The following is a 20,833-nucleotide window of genomic DNA, read 5'->3' on the forward strand; positions in this document are numbered from 1 at the left end:
GTCTTTTCGTCTTGTTTGTAGTTTCCTTTGCTGTGCAGAAGCTTTGAAGTTTCATTAGGTCCTATTTGTTTATTTTTGTTTTATTTCCATTACTCTAGGAGGTGGATCAAAAAAGATCTTGCTGTGATTTATGTCAAAGAGTGTTCTTCCTGTGTTTTCCTCTAAGAGTTTTATAGTGACCTGTCTTAAATTTAGGTCTCTAATCCATTTGGAGTTTATTTTTGTGTATGGTGTTAAGGAGTGTTCTAATTTCATTCTTTTACATGTAGCTGTCTAGTTTTGCCAGCACCACTTATTGAAGAGACTGTCTTTTCTCCATCGTGTATCCTTGCCTCCTTTGTCATAGATTAGTTGACCATAGGTGTGTGGGTTTATCTCTGGGCTTTCTGTCCTGTTCCATTGATCTATATTTCTGTTTTTGTGCCAGTACCATACTATCTTGATTACTGTAGCTTTGTGATATAGTCTGAAGTCAGGGAGCCTGATTCCTCAAGCTCCATTGTTTCCCCTCAAGACTTCTTTGTCTATTCAGGGTCTTTTGTGTCTCCATACTAATTTTAAGATTTTTTGTTCTAGTTCTGTAAAAAATGCCATTGGTAATTTGATGGGGATGCATTGAATCTGTAGATTGCTTTGGGTAGTATAGTCATTTTCACAATATTGATTCTTCCAATCCAAGAACATGGTATATCTCTCCGTCTGTTGGTATCATCTTTAATTTCTTTCATCAGTGTCTTTTAGTTTTCTGTGCACAGGTCTTCTGTCTCCCTAGGTAGGTTTATTCCTAGGTATTTTATTCTTTTTGTTGCAATGGTAAATGGGAGTGTTTCCTTAATTTCTCTTTCAGATTTTTCATCATTAGTGTATAGGAATGCAAGAGATTTCTGTGCATTAACTTTGTATCCTGCAGCTTTACTGAATTCATAGATTAGCTCCAGTAGTTTTCTGGTGGAATCTTTAGGATTCTCTGTGTATAGGATCATGTCATCTGCAAACAGTGACAGCTTTACTTCTTCTTTTCCAATTTGTATTCCTTTTATTTCTTTTTCTTCTCTGATTGCCTTGCTTAGGACTTCCAAAACTATGTTGAATAATAGTGGTGAGAGTGGACATCCTTGTCTTGTTCCTGATCTTAGAGGAAATGCTTCCAGTTTTTCACCATTGAAAACGATGTTTGCTGTGGGTTTGTCATATATGGCCTTTATTATGTTGAGGTAGGTTCCCTCTATGCCCACTTTCTAGAGTTTTTATCATAAATGGGTGTTGAATTTTGTCAAAAGCTTTTTCTGCATCTACTGAGATGATCATATGGTTTTTATTCTTCAATTTGTTAGTATGGTGTATCACATTGATTGATTTGCATATATTGAAGAATCCTTGCATCCCTGGGATAAATCCCACTTGATCATGATGCATGATCCTTTTAATGTGTTGTTGGATTCTGTTTGCTAGTATTTTGTTGAGAATTTTTGCATCTATAGTCATCAGTGATATTGGTCTGTAATTTTCTTTTTTTGTAGTATCTTTGTCTGGTTTTGGTATCAGTGTGATGGTGGCCTCATAGAATGAGTTTGGGAGTGTTCCTTCCTCTGCAATTTTTTGGAAGAGTTTGAGAAGGATGGGTGTTAGCTGTTCTCTAAATGTTTGATAAAATTCACCTGTGAAGCCATCTGGTCCTGGACTTTGGTTTTTTGGAAGATTTTTAATCACAGTTTCAATTTCATTACTTATGATTGGTCTGTTCCTATTTTCTGTTTCTTCCTGGTTCAGTCTTGGAAGGTTATAGCTTTCTAAGAATTTGTCCATTTCTTCCAGGTTGTCCATAGATTGGCATAGAGTTGCTTGTAGTAGTCTCTTAGAATGCTTTGTATTTCTGTGGTGTCTGTTGTAACTTCTCCGTTTTCATTTCCAATTTTATTGATTTGAGTCCTCCCTCTTTTTCTTGATGAGTCTGGCTAATGGTTTATCAATTTTGTTTATCTTCTCAAAGAACCAGCCTTTAGTTTTATTGATCTTTGCTATTGTTTTCTTTGTTTCTATTTCATTTATTTCTGCTCTGCTCTTTATGATTTCTTTCCTTCTGCTAACTTTGGGTTTTGTTCATTTCTCTTTCTCTAGTTCCTTTAGGTGTAAGGTTTATTTGAAATTTTTCTTGTTTCTTGAGGTAGGCTTGTATTGCTATAAACTTCCCTCTTAGAACTGGTTTTGCTGCATCCCATAGGTTTTGGGTCGTCGTGTTTTCCTTGTCATTTGTCTCTAGGTATTTTTTTATTTCCTCTTTGATTTCAGTGATTTCTTGGTTATTTAGTAATGTACTGTTTAGCCTCCATGTGTTTGTGTTTTACATTTGTTTTTCCCTGTAATTGATTTCTAATCTCATCGTGTTGTGTATTGATTTTGGAATATTCAACCAGTCTTGCATTTTTGGTACAAAATCCTTTAGAACTTGGTGTATTGACATTTTTATATATTGCTGTATTGAAACTACTAAAATTTTGTTTAAAATATTTGCCTCTATGTTCTGAGGGATGTAGATTCTTGTAATGTCTTTCTCTGGTTTTGGTATCTGGGTAATGCTGGCCTCATAGAATGTTAGGAAATATTATCTTTTCTTCAATTTTCTAGAAGAGTTTGTGTAGGATTTGTGTTATTTCTATCTTAAATGCTTGGTAGAATTATCAGTGAAGCCATCTTGGCCTGGTGTTTTCTTAGAGGGTAAGTTCTTAACTATAAATTCAAATTCTTTAATAGACATTCAGCTGTTCACTGTATTTGTTTCTTCTTGAGTGAATTTTGGTAGTTTGGAATTTGTCCAGTTCTTCTGAATTTATTTGCATAAAGTTGTTTATAATATTTTTTCCCTCTTTTAATACATGCAGACTTTGTAGTGATGTCTACTCTCTCATATCTGATATTGGTAATTTGTATCTTCTCAATTTTTTCCCCAGTTTGCCTGGAGATTTTATAAATTTTAATGATGTTTTCAAAGAACTAGCTTTTGTTTTCATTGATTTTCCCTATTCTTTTTCTGTTTTCTATTATTTTAACTTCCACTCTGATCTTTATTAATTTTTTATAGTTTCTTTAGGTTTAATTTGCTCTTTGTCTAGTTTCTTAAGGCAGAAACTGAGGTGATTTTTTCTTTGACCTTCTTTTCTGTCATAGGCATTTAAAGCTATAATTTGCTTCTTAACTACTGCTGTAATATCATGCCATTCCACAAATTTTGATACACTGGACTTGTTTCACTTCAGAATTTTCTCTTTTCCTTTCTGAGTTATTTAAAAAGATGTTATCTAATTTCCAATATTTGGGAATTTTCCAGGTATCTTTCTGTTACTGAATTTTAATTTAATTTCATTGTAACCAGAGAACATACTTTGTATGATTGAATTCTTTTAAATGTATTGAGACTTGTTTTATTGCACAGAATATGGTCTGTCTTGATAAATGTTCTGTGTGCATACCAGAAGAATGAGTTTTCTGCTCTTGTTGGGTGAAATGTTCTATAAATGTCAGTTAGGTTAAGCCAGTTGATAGTGTTGTTCAAATCTTATTCATCTTTACTGATTTTCTCTTTGCTTGTTCTATTTACTATTATGAGAGGGATGTTGAAATCTCTGACAATAATTGTGCAGTTCTCTTTGTAATTTGATCAGTTTTTGCTTCATGTATTTTGAATCTCTGTTATGAGGCAGAAGAACTTTGGGGATTGTTAAGTGCTTATAATGAATTTACCCCTTTATTTTTATGAAATGCTTGGTAGTATTCTTTGCATTGAGGTCTACTTTGTCTGCTATTAATATAGCCACTCTCGCTTTCTTTTGACTAGTGTTAGCATAGTTTGTCTGTCCTTATCCTTTTATATTGAACCTCTTTGTACCTTTATATTTATTATCATTTTAAATTTTATTATTTATTTTATTTATTTATTTTTCGCCACATTAGGTCTTTGTTGCTGTGCGCAGGCTTTCTCTAGTTGCGGTGAGTGGGGGCTGCTCTTCATTGCGGTGCGCGGGCTTCTCATTGTGGTGGCTTCTCTTGTTGCAGAGCACAGGCTCTAGGCGCCCAGGCTTCAGAAGTTGTGGCTCTTGGGCTGTTCAGCACAGGTTCAGTAGTTGTGGCGCACGGGCTTAGTTGCTACGCAGCATGTGGGATCTTCCCGGACCAGGGCTCGAACCCATGTCCCCTGCATTGGCAGGTGGATTCTTTTTTTTTTTTTTTTTTGCGGTATGCGGGCTTCTCACTGTTGTGGCCTCTCCCGTTGAGGAGCACAGGCTCCGGATGCGCAGGCTCTGCGGCCATGGCTCACGGGCCTAGCCGCTCCACGGCATGTGGGATCTTCCCAGACTGGGGCACGAACCCGCGTCCCCTGCATCGGCAGGCGGACTCTCAACCACTGCGCCACCAGGGAAGCCCTGTACCTTTATATTTAAAGTGTGCTTCTTGTAGGCAGCATATAGTTGGGTCTGGTTTTTTTTTTTTTTTTTTTTTTTTTTGCGGTAGGCGGGCCTCTCACTGTTGTGGCCTCTCCCCTTGCAGAGCACAGGCTCCGGATGCGCAGGCTCAGCAGCCATGGCTCACGGGCCTAGCCGCTCTGCGGCATGTGGGATCTTCCCAGACCGGGGCACGAACCCGTGTCCCCTGCATCGGCAGGCGGACTCTCAACCACTGCGCCACCAGGGAAGCCCGGGGTCTGGTTTTTATATCCAGTGGGATAACCTCTACCTTTTATGCCTTAGACCATGTACATTTAATGTGATTATAGATATGGGTAAGGTTAAGTCTGCTATCTTGCTATTTATTTTCTGTTTGTCCCATTTGTTCTTGTTTCCCTATCCTCTTCCCCTTTCTTTTGGCCCTCTTTTAGATTAATTGTATCTTTTTTATGATTTCATTTTATCCTCTATGTTGGCTTATTAACTATAATTCTTTGTTTCTGTACTTTAGTGGTTGCTTTAGAGCTTATAATATACATCTTTAGTTTATCACAGTTTACCTTCAAGTGATATTAAATCATTTCATGTGTCATATAAGAGCCTTACAGTAATGTACTTCCATTTCTCTCTTTCCAAACTTTGTGCTATTTCCAATATTCTTAATTCCTTTGTGTAGATTCGTATTTTCAACTGGTGTTATTGTGTTCTTCCGCCTGAAGGGTGTTCTTTAAATTTTCTTATAGTGCAAGTTTGCTCATGATGAATTCATTCATCTTTTTTGTGTGTGTCTGAGAATGCATTTCCCTTTTATTTATTTACTTTTAATAAATTTATTTAATTTATTTTTGGCTGTGTTGGGTCTTGGTTGCTGCGCGTGGACTTTCTCTAGTTGCAGTGAGCGGGGGCTAATCTTCATTGCAGTACATGGGCTTCTCATTGCGGTGGCTTCTCTTGTTGTGGAGCATGGGTAGGCAGGCGGGCTTCAGTAGTTGTGGCGTGTGGGCTTCAGTAGTTGTGGCTCGTGGGCGCTAGAGTGCAGATTCAGTAGTTGTGGCGCACAGGCTTAGTTGCTTCGCGGCATGTGGGATCTTCCTGGACCAGGGCTCGAACCTGTGTCCCCTGCATTGGCAGGCAGATTCTTAACCAGTACGCCACCAGAGAAGTCGCTCCCTTTTATTATTTTTTTATTTTATTTATTTATTTTTTACATCTTTATTGGAGTATAATTGCCTTACAATGGTGTGTTAGTTTCTGCTTTATAACAAAGTGAATCAGTTACACATATGTTCCCATATCTCCTCCCTCTTGCGTCTCCCTCCCTCCCACCCTCCCTATCCCACCCATCCAGGTGGTCACAAAGCACCGAGCTGATCTCCCTGTGCTATGCGGCTGCTTCCCAGTAGCTATCTCTTTTACTTTTGGTAGTGTATATATGTCCATGTCACTCTCTTACTTTGTCACAGCTTACCCTTCCCCCTCCCCATATCCTCAAGTCCATTTTCTAGTAGGTCTGTGTCATTATTCCTGTCTTACCCCTAGGTTCTTCATGACATTTTTTTCTTCTTAGATTCCACATCTCTGTGTTAGCATACGGTATTTGTCTTTCTCTTTCTGACTTACTTCACTCTGTATGACAGACTCTAGGTCCATCCACCTCACTACAGATAACTCAATTTCGTTTCTTTTTTTTTTTGAAGACTGTTGAAGTTGCCTCAGGTTTAAATAACACTTGAGTGATTACTATCAGAATCACTGATAGTCTGCCTAAGACGCCTTCCATATGCCCTATTTTTTTTTCGATGTGGAGGGTAGGAGTTTATTAATTAATTAATTTATTTTTTGCTGTGTTGGGTCTTCGTTTCTGTGCGAGGGCTTTCTCTAGTTGTGGCAAGCGGGGGCCACTCTTCATCGCGGTGCGCGGGCCTCTCACTATCGCGGCCTCTCTTATTGCGGAGCACAGGCTCCAGACGCGCAGGCTCAGTAGTTGTGGCTCACGGGCCTAGTTGCTCCACGGCATTTGGGATCCTCCCAGACCAGGGCTCGAACCCGTGTCCCCTGCATTAGCAGGCAGATTCTCCACCACTGCGCCACCAGGGAAGCCCCCCAATTTCATTTCTTTTTATGGCTCAGTAATATTCCATTGTATATATGTGCCACATCTTCTTGATCCATTCATGCAATGATGGACACTTAGGTTGTTTCCATCTCCTGGCTATTGTAAACAGAGCTGCAATGAACATTTTGGTACATGACTCTTTGAATTATGGTTTTCTCAGGGTATATGCCCAGTAGTGGGATTGCTGGGTCATATGGTAGTTCTGTTTGTAGTTTTTTAAGGAACCTCCATACTGTTCTCCATAGTGGCTGTACCAATTCACATTCCCACCAGCAGTGCAAGAGTGTTCTTTTTTCTCCATACTCTCTCCAGCATTTATTGTTTCTAGATTTTTTGATGATGGCCATTCTTACCGGTGTGAGATGATATCTCATTGTAGTTTTGATTTGCATTTCTCTAATGATTAATGATGTTGAGCATCCTTTCATGTGTTTGTTGGCAATCTGTATATCTTCTTTGGAGAAATGTCTATTTAGGTCTTCTGCCCATTTTTGGATTGGGTTGTTTGTTTTTTTGTTATTGAGCTGCATGAGCTGCTTATAAATTTTGGAGATTAATCCTTTGTCAGTTGCTTCATTTGCAAGTATTTTCTCCCATTCTGAGGGTTGTCTTTTGGTCTGTTTATGGTTTCCTTTGCTGTGCAAAAGCTTTGAAGTTTCATTAGGTCCCATTTGTTTATTTTTGTTTTTATTTCCATTTCTCTAGGAAGTGGGTGAAAAAGGATCTTGCTGTGATTTATGTCATAGTGTTCTGCCTATGTTTTCCTCTAAGAGTTTGATAGTTTCTGGCCTTACATTTAGGTCTTTAATCCATTTTGAGCTCATTTTTGTGTATGGTGTTAGCGAGTGTTCTAATCTCATACTTTTACATGTAGCTGTCCAGTTTTCCCAGCACCACTTATTGAAGAGGCTGTCCTTTCTCCACTGTACATTCCTGCCTCCTTTATCAAAGATAAGGTGACCATATGTGTGTGGGTTTATCTCTGGGCTTTCTATCCTGTTCCATTCATCTATATTTCTGTTTTGGTGCCAGTACCATACTGTCTTGATTACTGTAGCTTTGTAGTGTAGTCTGCAGTCAGGGAGCCTGATTCCTCCAGCTCTGTTTTTCGTTCTCAAGATTGCTTTGGCTCTTCGGGGTCTTTTGTGTTTCCACACAAATTGTGAAATTTTTTGTTCTAGTTCTGTGAAAATTGCCAGTGGTAGTTTGATAGGGATTGCATTGAATCTGTAGATTGCTTTGGGTAGTAGAGTCATTTTCACAATGTTGATTCTTCTAATCCAAGAACATGGTATATCTCTCCATCTAATTGTATCATCTTTAATTTCTTTCATCAGTGTCCTATAATTTTCTGCATACAGGTCTTTTGTCTCCTTAGGTAGGTTTATTCCTAGATATTTTATTCTGTTTGTTGCAGTGGTAAATGGGAGTGTTTTCTTGATTTCACTTTCAAATTTTTCATCATTAGTGTATAGGAATGCCAGAGACTTCTGTGCATTAATTTTGTATCCTGCTACTTTACCAAATTCATTGATTAGCTCTAGTAGTTTTCTGGTAGCATCTTTAGGATTCTCTATGTATAGTATCATGTCATCTGCAAACAGTGACAGCTTTACTTCTTCTTTTCCGATTTGGATTCCTTTTATTTCCTTTTGTTCTCTGATTGCTGTGGCTAAGACTTCCAAAACTATGTTGAATAAGAGTGGTGGGAGTGGGCAACCTTGTCTTGTTCCTGATCTTAGTGGAAATGCTTTCAGTTTTTCACCATTGAGGACGATATTGGCTGTAGGTTTGTCATATATGGCCTTTATTATGTTGAGGAAAGTTCCCCCTATGCCTACTTTCTACAGGGTTTTTATCATAAATGGGTGTTGGATTTTGTCGAAAGCTTTATCTGCATCTATTGAGATGATCATGTGGTTTTTCTCCTTCAATTTGTTAATATGGTGTATCACGTTGATTGATTTGCGTATATTGAAGAATCCTTGCATTCCTGGAATAAACCCCACTTGATCATGGTGTATGATCCTTTTAATGTGCTGTTGGATTCTGTTTGCTAGTATTTTGTTGAGGATTTTTGCATCTATGTTCATCAGTGATATTGGCCTGTAGCTTTCTTTCTTTGTGACATCCTTGTCTGGTTTTGGTATCAGTGTGATGGTGGCCTAGTAGAATGAGTTTGGGAGTGTTCCTCCCTCTGCTATATTTTGGAAGAGTTTGAGAAGGATAGGTGTTAGCTCTTCTCTAATAGAATTCACCTGTGAATCCATCTGGTCCTGGGCTTTTGTTTGTTGGAAGAGTTTTAATCACATTTTCAATTTCAGCGCTTGTGATTGGTCTGTTCATATTTTCTATTTCTTCCTGAGTCAGTCTTGGCAGGTTGTGCATTTCTAAGAATTTGTCCATTTCTTCCAGGTTGTCCATTTTATTGGCATAGAGTTGCTTGTAGTAATCTCTCATGATCTTTTGTATTTCTGCAGTGTCAGTTGTTACTTCTCGTTTTTCATTTCTAATTTTATTGATTTGAGTCTTCTCCCTTTTTTTCTTAATGAGTCTGGCTAATGGTTTATCAATTTTGTTTATCTTCTCAAAGAACCAGCTTTTAGTTGTATTGATCTTTGCTATCATTTCCTTCATTTCTTTTTCATTTATTTCTGATCTGATCTTTATGATTTCTTTCCTTCTGCTAACTTTGGGATGTTTTTGTTCTTCTTTCTCTAATTACTTTAGATGCAAGTTTAGGTTGTTTATTTGAGATGTTTCCTATTTCTTAAGTTAGGATTGTATTGCTATAAACTTCCCTCTTAGAACTGCTTTTGCTGCATCCCATAGGTTTTGGGTCGTCGTGTCTCCATTGTCATTTGTTTCTAGGTATTTTTTAATTTCCTCTTTGATTTCTTCAGTGATCACTTCGTTATTAAGTAGTGTATTTTTTAGCCTCCATGTGTTTGTGTTTTTTACAGCTCTTTTCCTGTAATTGATATCTAGTCTCGTAGCCTTGTGGTCGGAAAAGATACTTGATACAATTTCAATTTTCCTAAATTTACCAGGGCTTGATTTGTGACCCCAGATATGATCTATCCTGGAGAATGTTCCATGAACACTTGAGAAAATTGTGTATTCTGTTGTTTTTGGATGGAATGTCCTATAAATATCAATTAAGTCCATCTTGTTTAATGTATCATTTAAAGCTTATGTTTCCTTATTTATTTTCATTTTGGATGATCTGTCCATTGGTGAAGGTGGGTTGTTAAACTCCCCTACTATGAATGTGTTACTGTCGATTTCCTCTTTTTATGGCTGTTAGCATTTGCCTGATGTATTGAGGTGCTCCTATGTTAGGTGCATAAATATTTAAAATTGTTATATCTTCTTGGATTGATCCCTTGATCATTATGTAGTGTTCTTCTTTGTCTCTTCTAAGAGTCTTTATTTTAAAGTCTATTTTGTCTGATACAAGAATTGCGACTCCAGCTTTCTTTTGGTTTCCATTTGCATGGAATATCTTTTTCCATCCCCTTACTTTCAGTCTGTACGTGTCTCTAGGTCTGAAGTGGGTCTCTTGTATACAGCATATTTATGGCTCTTGTTTTTGTATCCATCCAGCCAGTCTGTGTCTTTTGATGGGATCATTTAATCCATTTACATTTAAGGTAATTATTGATATGTATGTTCCTATTCCCATTTTCTTAATTGTTTTGGGTTCGTTATTGTAGGTCTTTTCCCTCTGTTGTGTTTCTTGCCTAGAGAAGTTCCTTTAGCATTTGTTGTAAAGCTGGTTTGGTGGTGCTGAACTCTCTCAGCTTTTGCTTGTCTGTAAAGGTTTTAATTTCTCCATCAAATCTGAATGAGATCCTTGCTGGGTAGAGTAATCTTGGTTGTAGGTTTCTCTCCTTCATCACTTTAAATATGTCCTGCCAGTCCCTCTGGCTTGCAGAGTTTCTGCTGAAAGATAAGCTGTTAACCTTATGGGGATTCCCTTGTGTGTTATTTTTGTTTTTCCCTTGCTGCTTTTAATATGTTTTCTTTGTATTTAATTTTTGATAGTTTGGTTAATATGTGTCTTGGCGTGTTTCTCCTTGGATTTATCCTGTATGGGACTCTCTGTGCTTCCTGGACTTGAGTAATTATTTCCTTTCCCATATTAGGGAAGTTGTCAATTATAATCTCTTCAAATATTTTCTCAGTGCTTTTCTTTTTCTCTTCTTCTTCTGGAACCCCTATAATTCGAATGTTGGTGCGTTTAATGTTGTCCCAGAGGTCTCTGAGACTGTCCTCAGTTCTTTTCATTCTTTTTTCTTTATTCTGCTCTGCAGTAGTTATTTCCACTCTTTTATCTTCTAGGTCACTTATCCATTCTTCTGCCTCAGTTATTCTATTGATCCCATCTAGAGTATTTTTAATTTCATGTATTGTGTTTTTCATCATTGCTTGTTTCATCTTTAGTTCTTCTAGGTCCTTGTTAAATGTTTCTTGCATTTTCTCTATTCTATTTTCAAGATATTGGATCATCTTTACTATCATTATTCTGAATTCTTTTTTCAGGTAGACTGCCTATTTCCTCTTCATTTGTTAGGTCTGGTGGGTTTTTATCTTGCTCCTTCTCCTGCTGTGTGCTTTTCTGTCTTCTCATTTAGCTTATCTTACTGTGTTTGGGGTCTCCTTTTTGCAGGCCGCAGGTTCATAGTTCCAGTTGTTTTTGGTGTCTATCCCCAGTGGCTAAAGTTGGTTCACTGGGTTGTGTAGGCTTCCTGGTGGAGGGGACTAGTGCCTGTGTTCAGGTGGATGAGGCTGGATCTTGTCTTTCTGGTGGGCAGGTCCACGTCTTGTGGTGTGTTTTGGAGTGTCTGTGGACTTATTATGATTTTAGGCAGCCTCTCTGCTAATGGGTGGGGTTGTGTTCCTGTCTTGCTAGTTTTTTGGCATGGGGTGTCCAGCACTGTAGCTTGCTGGTCATTGAGTGAAGCTGGGTGTTGGTGTTGAGATGGAGATCTCTGGGATATTTTCGCCATTTGATATTACGTGGAGCTGGGAGGTCTGTTGTGGACCAGTGTCCTGAAGTTGGCTCTCCCACCTCAGAGGCACAGCACTGACTCCTGGCTGCAGCACCAAGAGCCTTTCATCCACATGGCTCAGAATGAAAGGGAGAAAAAGGAGAAAGAGAGAGAGGAAGGAAGGAAGAGAAAGAAAGAAAGAAGATAAAATAAAGTAAGATAAAATAAAATAAAGTTATTCAAATAAAAAATAATTATTAAGAAAATAATTTTTTTAAAGAAAAAAACGGACGGATAGAACTAGGACAAATGGTGAAAGCAACGCTATACAGACAAAATCTCACACAGAAGCATACACATACACACTCAGAAAAAGAGGAAAAGGGGAAAAAATAATAAATCTTGCTCTCAAAGCCCACCTCCTCAATTTGGGATGATTCGTTGTCTATTCATGTGTTCCACAGATGCAGGGTACATCAAGTTGATTGTGGAGCTTTAATCCACTGCTTCTGAGGTTGCTGGGAGGTTTTTCCCTTTCTCTTCTTTGTTCCCACAGCTCCAGGGTTTCAGCTTTGGATTTGGCCCCGCCTCTGCGTGTAGGTCGCCGGAGGGCGTCTGTTCTTCACTCAGACAGGACGGGGTTAAAGGAGCAGCTGCTTCAGGGGCTCTGGCTCACTCAGGCCGGGGGGAGGGAGGGGTGTAGATGCGGGGCAAGCCTGTGGTGGCAGAGGCCGGCAAGACATCACACCAGCCTGAGGCGCGTGCGTTCTCCCGGGGAAGTTGTCCCTGGATCCCGGGACCCTGGCAGTGGCGGGCTGCACAGCCTCCCCAGAAGGGAGGTGAGGAGAGTGACCTGTGCTCACACACAGGCTTCTTGGTGGTGGCAGCAGCAGCCCTAGCATCTCATGCCCGTCTCTGTGGTCCGCGCTGTTAGCCGCGGCTCGCGCCCATCTCTGGAGGTCCTTTAAGCGGTGCTCTTAATCCCCTCTCCTCGGGCACCAGGAAACAAAGAGGAAAGGAAAAGTCTCTTGCCTCTTCGGCAGGTCCAGACTTTTCCCCGGACTCCCTCCCGGCAAGCCGTGGTGCACTAACCCGCTGCAGGCTGTGTTCACGATGTCAACCCCAGTCCACTCCCTGCGCTCCAACCAAAGCCGGAGCCTCAGCTCCCAGCTCCGCCCGCCCCGGCAGGTGAGCAGACAAGCCTCTCCGGCTGGTGAGTGCCGGTCGGTTTGCCCTCCGCACCCCTGTGGCTGCGCTCTTCTCCGCGGCTCCGAAGCTTCCCCCCTCTGCCACCCGCAGTCTCCGCCCGCGAAGGGGCTTCTAGTGTGTGGAAACTTTTCCTCCTTCACGGCTCCCTCCCAGTGGTGCAGGTCCCGTCCCTATTCTTTTGTCTCTGTTTATTCTTTTTTCTTTTGCCCTACCCAGGTACGTGGGGGAGTTTCTTGCCTTTTGGGAGGTCTGATGTCTTCTGCCAGCGTTCAGTAGGTGTTCTGTAGGAGTTGTTCCACATATAGATGTATTTCTGGTGTATCTGTGGGGAGGAAGGTGATCTCCGCGTCTTACTCTTCCGCCATCTTCCCCCTCGCTCCCTCCCTTTTATTTTTGAAAGATGTTTTCACTGGATGTAACAATTGTAGGTTGGCAGGGGTTATCATTTTGGTTTGGGGTTTTATTTTTTATTAAAATGTGTTTGGGATTTTTTCTGCATGTTGCACCTGTGGGTTTGTAGTTTTAATTACATTTCAAGACATTTCTTCAAATATTTTTCTCTTCCTCACCTTTTTTCCTTTATGGACTCCATTTATACCTGTATTAGGGCACTTAAAGTTGACCCATAGCTCACTCATGCTCAATTTATTTTTCTATAATGACTATTATATTAATTTTGGATATTTCCTACTGCTGTGTCTTCAAACTCACAAATCTTTTCTTCTGTAATGTGTAATCTTCCATTAATTCCATTGAGTACATTTTTCATCTCAGATATCATTTTTGTCTCTGGAAGTCTGATTTGCATCTTTTTAATATTCTATATCTGTATAGAATATTTTGGAGGAATAACATTTTGGAGGAATATGGTTATAATGGCTGTTTTAATGTCTTTGTTTCTAATTCTAAGATATGTGTCAGTCCGGGTTGGTTTTAGTTGAGTTTTTTCCTTATGGGTTATGTTTTGCTCCCTCTTTGCATACCTCGTAATTTTTAACTGGATGCCATACATTGTGTATTTACCTTGTTTGGTTGCTGGATATTTTTGTATTCCTATAGATTTTCTTGAGCTTTGTTTTAGGATTCAGTTTACTTACTTGGAAACAATTTGATTCTTTCAGGTGTTGCTGTTAACATTTGTTAGATATGACTAGAATAGTGCTCAGTTTAGGTCTAATTAGTTCCCATTTCAGAGCCAAGACCCCTTAGAGTCTCCCTTCAGTGCCCTTTTATGAGGTTTTCCATCCTGACTAGGGGAAACAGGCCCTATTCCTGGCTCTATATGAGTCCTGGGCACTGTTTCCTCTAATTCTTTGAGTCAGTTGTTTCCCCAGCCTCGTCAAGTTTCCTCACCTGTGCATTGATTGGTACTAGGCTCTGCAGATCTCTGAGGTTTTTCTCTCTGTGTTGCTCTCCCCTCTCTGGTACTCTTTCCTTAGAACTCTAGCCACCTATTGTCCCCAGGCTCTCAGCTCCATATCCTTAACTCAGAGTCCATCAGCTTCTGCCAGGGTTTTGCCTCCCTGTGTTTTATTCTGGAAACTCTTCTTAAGGTAGTAATTTGGGGCAGTTGCTGGCCTTATTTATTTTCTATCTTTCAGGGATCACTTTCTTTTCCAAATATATTGTGTCTTGTCATTGTTTCATATATTTTGTTTTTGGGTTGTTTCAGACAGGAAGGTAAATTCAGTCCTTGTTTCCCTGTCTTGGCTAGAAGCAGATGTTGGGGCTGATGCATTCTTCGTCTCCTTACCTGTTCTCAATTCACGTATCCCAAACTCTTAGATGCAACACGAAGCAGAGTTATCCCCTGTGAACTTGCTTATCCTCATTTTTGTTTGCACATATTATTTTTGCCCTTAGAGTGCTTTCCTGCTCTAAAATTATTTAACTAAATAGAGTAGGACATAATTAGTCTTCCATGACATCTGATTTTGAAGGTCTGATTCAGAGTACATTCCATTTGAGAATGAAAAGAAAGGACAGGAGTGTATTATGACACCTTTTGCATTGATTTAACATCTAAACAGTTTAGAAATGAAGCCAATATTTCAGCAGAATGCTTAGCAGCATTTAATCTTTCAGCTATAGAGATATCTAGTTGAAATCCTTTTTCAATTAATCAGTCTGCTTGGCCCTTACCGAACGTTTATCCTGCATTTGCCTTAGTTGTAGTTGTGTTTGTACCTTGTCTGTTAAATTATCAATTAGATTCATATTTAGAAAATGTGCTTATTAGCACGTTTAAAACAGCATCTAGAATAATTTAAGGAGTTATTTTTTCCAGTGTATAATCCTTATTCTATTATTGTGGATTCCTTTCTTTTTCCTACTTTAGGACATGAGCCAGAAATTCCATTGTTCCTACTCTGAAGGTTTTTAACCTGAAAGTAGGATCTTTTGATTTGTTCTATTTGAAGAAAAAAATTATGTTCCAAGGATGTGATCCTATTCTGATATTTTTCACTAGAAGGAAGGTGGGAGTTAGAGGGGTTTGTTTGTTTGTTTGTTTGTTTCTGTCTGTAGGTTTATGAAAGACAAATGACTGATACAAGCTGGTAGGTTGCCTTTATTTCCATAGAAGTCACTCTTTGGGTAGTTACAAAGTCAGCCTTTTGTCTTTTTAGTCTGTTATAGTGAGATGACAGCGATTTTCATAATCAAAGAAACCACTAAAATAACAAAACTAAGTGTTATAGCTAATAAATCAGCAGAGGAGATGATCCTGGAACCTTATCGGATTTAAAACTGAATCATCAAGATTAAATTTTTAACTAGTGTGGTTTTGGTGAAGGAGAGCAGGGTAACATTGTGGAGGGGGCACTGGAATGAATTGAAAGGATTAGGTTACAGTGTTAATAGGGTATCCACTAAATTCTTGGTGACTCTGAGCAAGTCTTGTGATTTTGAACTTTATTATCTTCACCTGTTATAACTAAATAAACTAACATTTAATGGGTGATTCAATTGTACCAGGCACATTGCTGGTCAGCTTACTTATTATACTTCATTTAATCCTCATATTGAACTTGAAAGTAAAAAGAATCTACAGCTTACAGATGAGGAAATGAAGGTTCCAAAATGTTAAGTAACATTCAACATGTTGAACAATTAAGTCTTAAAGGACAATTGATTCTAAGTCTTTATTACTCTAAAGCCATGAAGTTCTTTCTATTCCTGTTACTTCTGTTTCTAAAAAGCACTTTAATGTTTTTAAACTATGAAGCATGTGTTTTGTTTGCTAAGGTGGTAAATTTCCACCTGCCTTAGGTCAGGCTCTCTCTTTTTTGTTCCTATCAGTTTTCCTACTTGCAGTGTATTCTGATTATTAAAATCTTATCTATTTGTTAGTGCCTGATTCACCAGTGATTTACAGTGATGTCTTCTTCATGTGAGAACTTAAAGCATTTATTATCTATCACTCATTTATTAGTTATATATTTGAGATACATTTAGTCATTTTATATTTGAAATTTGGGATAGCTCTTGAATTGTTTACATTTCTGCATGTCCATGTATATAACTGCTACACTTAAATCATAAGCTCCCTGAGGGAGCTGCTTCTTTCTTGGCATGTAGCACAGCATTGTGCACATAGCATATATAACTTAATAAATAATTGTGTGAATGAATGCTGTCAACTAGAATATTTTAATCATCATTCCCAGTTATTCACTTCTCATGGGAAAATTTATGTAGGATGTTTTCAAAATATTAAATTCTGTAACTTTACATAGTGCTGTTAGCTTTTTAGAAAAGTGCTTTTTAAAATTTTTGAAGAGGGTTCAATCAAAATCAAAATGAATTGGAGTTAGCATGTAGACTTATTTTATTTGTCAGGGAGACCCGTTACTTTGCCCATACCTCAGAGTTCCAGAAGCTGGTGCTTTTTCCCTCCCTTTTCCCCTTACAATCAAAGAAATCAAAAGAACACTTGAGTAATATTTAAGAGATCTGGGTGGTCTCTGCTGCTGCTATTACTACTACCACTACCTCTTCTATTACAAACTAAAAAGTCAGTTAACCATTCTGGGCTTTGGCTTTCTCATCCTTAAAAAAAGACTGAGTTGGAGTATGTGATCTTTAAAGACATAGTGTTCCAGAATTTTTAAAACCTGCAAGTTTAAAGTAAATTAGGTTTCAGAATTGTAAAGTAACATTTGATTCTTGCATTTCAAAATATTAGTAGCTTTATGTTAATTGGGGGTTTTGGGGAAAGCATTTGTGATTTCATGTCCTACTTTTATGGTTAATTTTCTTTTCTAATTTATCAGTGCTCCCTCACGTGTTGCTAAAGGAGTTGTTGAGCACACCAAAATGAGTCTACATGGTGCTAGTGGGGGACATGAGAGATCAAGAGATAGACGAAGGTCAAGTGACCGATCTCGAGATTCATCTCACGAAAGAACAGAATCTCAGCTCACTCCTTGTATTAGAAATGTTACTTCTCCAACACGACAGCACCATGTTGGTATGTAAAATCAACTCAGCTTCCCAATGGTTTTTAAAAGCATGCATTTACCTTTTTTTTTTTGGCCACGCTTCGAGGCTTGCGGCATCTTAGTTTCCCAATTGATCCTGGCATTGAAAGTGTCAAGTCCTAATCACTGCACCACCAGGGAATTCCCAACGCATTTACCTTTTTAATGCAGTAATAACAATGATTTGTGCCTAATACTTCAGAGTAAAATTAACTTCTTACTTCTGTTCATTGCTTCTGTTTTAGCTTAGCTTGGTTCTTGCTGTGAAAAAACAACTTATTAAATGAAACTTAAAAGTGAATTTCTTTTAAGAGTCTGGGACAAATAATTCGAACAACCTTTAAAACTGTAATATGTAGATTTAACATTCTTTTCAGGTGATTTTTATCTTGTGAGATATAGAGCAGTGGTTTATTTTAAAATAGTTTGTAGTGAATTATTGATAAGAATCCTTGTTAATCATATTTAAAAAGGAAGTGAAAGAGTAACTATTATAAGGTAATTTATCTTGATTTTTGACAATATTTTAAAGTTAATAAAAAAATAGAAGAGGAAAAGGAAGGTGTGAAGTGGTTTTTTTTTTTTTTTCTTTTCTTGACAACTAGCTCAGGTCTTTTTCTTCCTTCCTACTTATTACCATAAATGAATGCTGTTACCCCAGGTAAATACATTGTGTGACTGTAAAACAGTAGTCTGAAGTGGAGATACATAAACAATGTGAGCTTGCTGATTTTTATTTTCCACTCAGAAGTGGCAAATTAAATAATTTGACTTACTATTTGAGGTAGTTTCTGATTACCTCGTATAAACCAAAATCATTTATATTAGGGTCTGATTATGTGGAGACGTTTTCAGTATCTAAGTAGGTCTTAAAAATCAGACTAATACTGATAAGCTAAAAACCAACAAAAGTATAAATAAGAGTTGACAGTTTGTTATATGCAAAGTTTAGTATCTGGAAAGAGAATAGGAGATAAATTATTTTATTATTTTAGTAAATTTTAATTTTGGGATGCTAGCAGCCTTGTGGAAATAGGCAGTAAAAGGGAGGTGTCAGGGCGTCTCTGGAGATACAGCAAACCTAATTATATAACCAGTAAAGCTGTACAGAGTGTTCTAAGTAGCTTGAGTCATGGAGGAATTTGGCAAAAGCTGGTGAAACTGATGAGATGGAGGTACATTTTTAGGTCACCTTTAAAGTTTAGTAATCTAGCCTCTAAAGGAAACTTATCACAAAACCTTAGTTTTAATGTCCCCTTTGTAGACTACTGGAACTGCTAAAGAAAATTTTCTGAATTTTAACAATGTTTCCTATTAAAATTGTAGCTAATAATATGATCCTATAAAATTTTAGTAGTGCTTTATTCAAAAATGAGAATGAGAACAAACCAGTATATCATAAGCTATTAAAACCACTTAATTTGCTAAGACATTAAAAGTCATTTGAAAACATAAATATACTTCTTAATGTCTGCAGTGAAATTTTTTTGTTCCTTTGGGACCTTTTGTGAGACAAATAGCTGGTTTGGGGATTTCCTTATTAACATAGTAAGAGTGCAAAGTTTGTACTTTGTGTTTTCAGAATAGTGTTAATACTTTCAGTGTTTAGGAAAGTTAAAATTGTTATTAATCTTTTACTAACTTTCAATGCTTATTTATGTGACTTGTGAGAATATTCCTCTCCTTGGGTTTCTATATTTTTTTTGTGTTTTTTTGTTTTTTGCGGTACGCGGGCCTCTCGCTGTTGTGGCCTCTCCCGTTGCGGAGCACAGGTTCCGGACACGCAGGCTCAGCGGCCATGGCTCACGGGCCAAGTAGCTCCGCGGCATGTGGGATCTTCCCGGACCGGGGCACGAACCCGTGTCCCCTGCATCGGCAGGCGGACTCTCAACCACTGCGCCACCAGGGAAGCCCCGGGTTTCTATATATTTTTAAGTAGAGCAATAATATAAAATTTACCTTAATTTTGATCTTAGTCTGGGTCAACATTAGTCAGCTATACATCTTTTTTTAAAGTCTATAAAATTAATTTTTTTAGAAAACAATTTGATATTTTAGGTTTCATTCCTAGAAAATAAATGAACATATATGATCTGTGAAAATGTTAGTTGAAATCAAAAAAGCAGAAATGCAGTGATATAAAACAGCTTTTCTAAATCACAGTTTTTAAAAGATATATATAAATCTCAAATTTTTAAAAAGAAAATTTGCATAACTTTGTTTAACATCTATATTTCAGAACGTGAAAAAGATCACAGCTCCTCTCGTCCAAGCAGTCCTCGTCCTCAAAAAGCATCTCCAAGTGGTTCCAGTAGCAGTGCTGGGAACAGCAGCAGAAACAGTAGTCAGTCAAGTTCAGATGGTAGCTGTAAGACATCTGGGGAAATGGTGTTTGTGTATGAAAATGCAAAAGAAGGAGCTCGGAATGTAAGAACATCAGAACGAGTGACACTAATAGTGGATAACACTAGATTTGTTGTAGACCCATCCATTTTTACTGCACAGCCAAATACAATGTTGGGCAGGTTGGTATTGCTATTCTTTGTATTATTAATTATAAAGCACTTTAACATTGCTTTGGTTTTTTTTCATTTAAAGTTTTACAGTAATTCTCTGGTGGAATACAGTGTTCCTGCTGAGCTTTCGAGGTTAAATAATTTGCTGAAGTTAATCCGGCTAGAAAGTGGTAGAACCAGATCTTGAACTTGTTTTTATTTCAAATAATCTTTGCTATACCAATAGAAATAGCAAATATATTAGTTAAATGAAGACAGGACACTGAAAGATCTCTATAGGTTGAAAGCATAGATTGTATTTAACAAGGTGAATTTAACAGTGCTAATGCTTCCTTCACTTAGGGCTCCCAAATTCAACCTCCAAATACAGCAGGTATCAGCATTTCCTTAGCTGAAAAGTTAGCATGAGTTATCAATTTGATGTAGATACTTAAAAAAGAAATAATATTAACAAGTAGTTAGTAGAACGAAGGAGAGATAATTGTCTCTTAATCTGTACTAGTCTGGAGTAATAGATTAATATAAAGTTTTTAGTTATGGGAACCACAATCTAGAACTGATATAGACAGTATGGACTAGTTATGGGAACTTCTGTCTAAGAATATAGACTTGATTTTTCAAAGTGTTCAAAACTAGGATCAGGGCTTCCCTGGTGGCGCAGTGGTTGAGAGTCCGCCTGCTGATGCAGGGGACACGGGTTTGTGCCCCCGTCCGGGAAGACCCCACATGCCTCGGAGTGGCTGGGCCCATGAGCCATGGCCGTTGAGCCTGCGCATCCGGAGCCTGTGCTCTGCAATGGGAGAGGCCACAACAGTGAGAGGCCCACGTACCGCAAAAAAAAAAAAGCTAGGATCAAACACCTTTTAATTGTAAAATTAGTGCCTTTTTTCTATTCATTCTAATATAAAATGAAGGAGACACATAAATGAAATGGAAGTTTACGTGAGGTAAGAAAAAAAAAACTTGTGTTTTTTGCTAGGTTGCATGTGTAACAGTTTGGCATACCTCTGTGTGTGTGTGTGTGTGTGTGAAATTTGTAAGTATCTCTGAATACCGAATAAATGCCAGCATGTGACAC

At 38.2% G+C, this 20,833-nt stretch overlaps 1 protein-coding gene across 8 annotated transcripts in view; it reads left to right on the forward strand.

Annotated features, from left to right (window-relative positions):
* The window catches only part of BTBD10 (BTB domain containing 10), a 78,959-nt gene that overhangs the window by 40,931 nt on the left and 17,195 nt on the right, over window positions 1–20,833 (forward strand). For all 8 annotated transcript variants that reach the window (XM_081240472.1, XM_081240473.1, XM_081240479.1 and 5 more), the window contains 2 exons: window positions 17,033–17,229; window positions 19,479–19,764. In XM_081240472.1, the coding sequence (XP_081096598.1) occupies window positions 17,076–17,229; window positions 19,479–19,764 (440 nt within the window). In that variant the 5' untranslated portion in view covers window positions 17,033–17,075. The remainder of the gene's footprint in view (window positions 1–17,032; window positions 17,230–19,478; window positions 19,765–20,833) is intronic.

Source organism: Mesoplodon bidens (assembly GCF_964165515.1).
Source record: "Mesoplodon bidens genome assembly, chromosome: 7".
NCBI lineage: Eukaryota > Metazoa > Chordata > Mammalia > Artiodactyla > Ziphiidae > Mesoplodon > Mesoplodon bidens.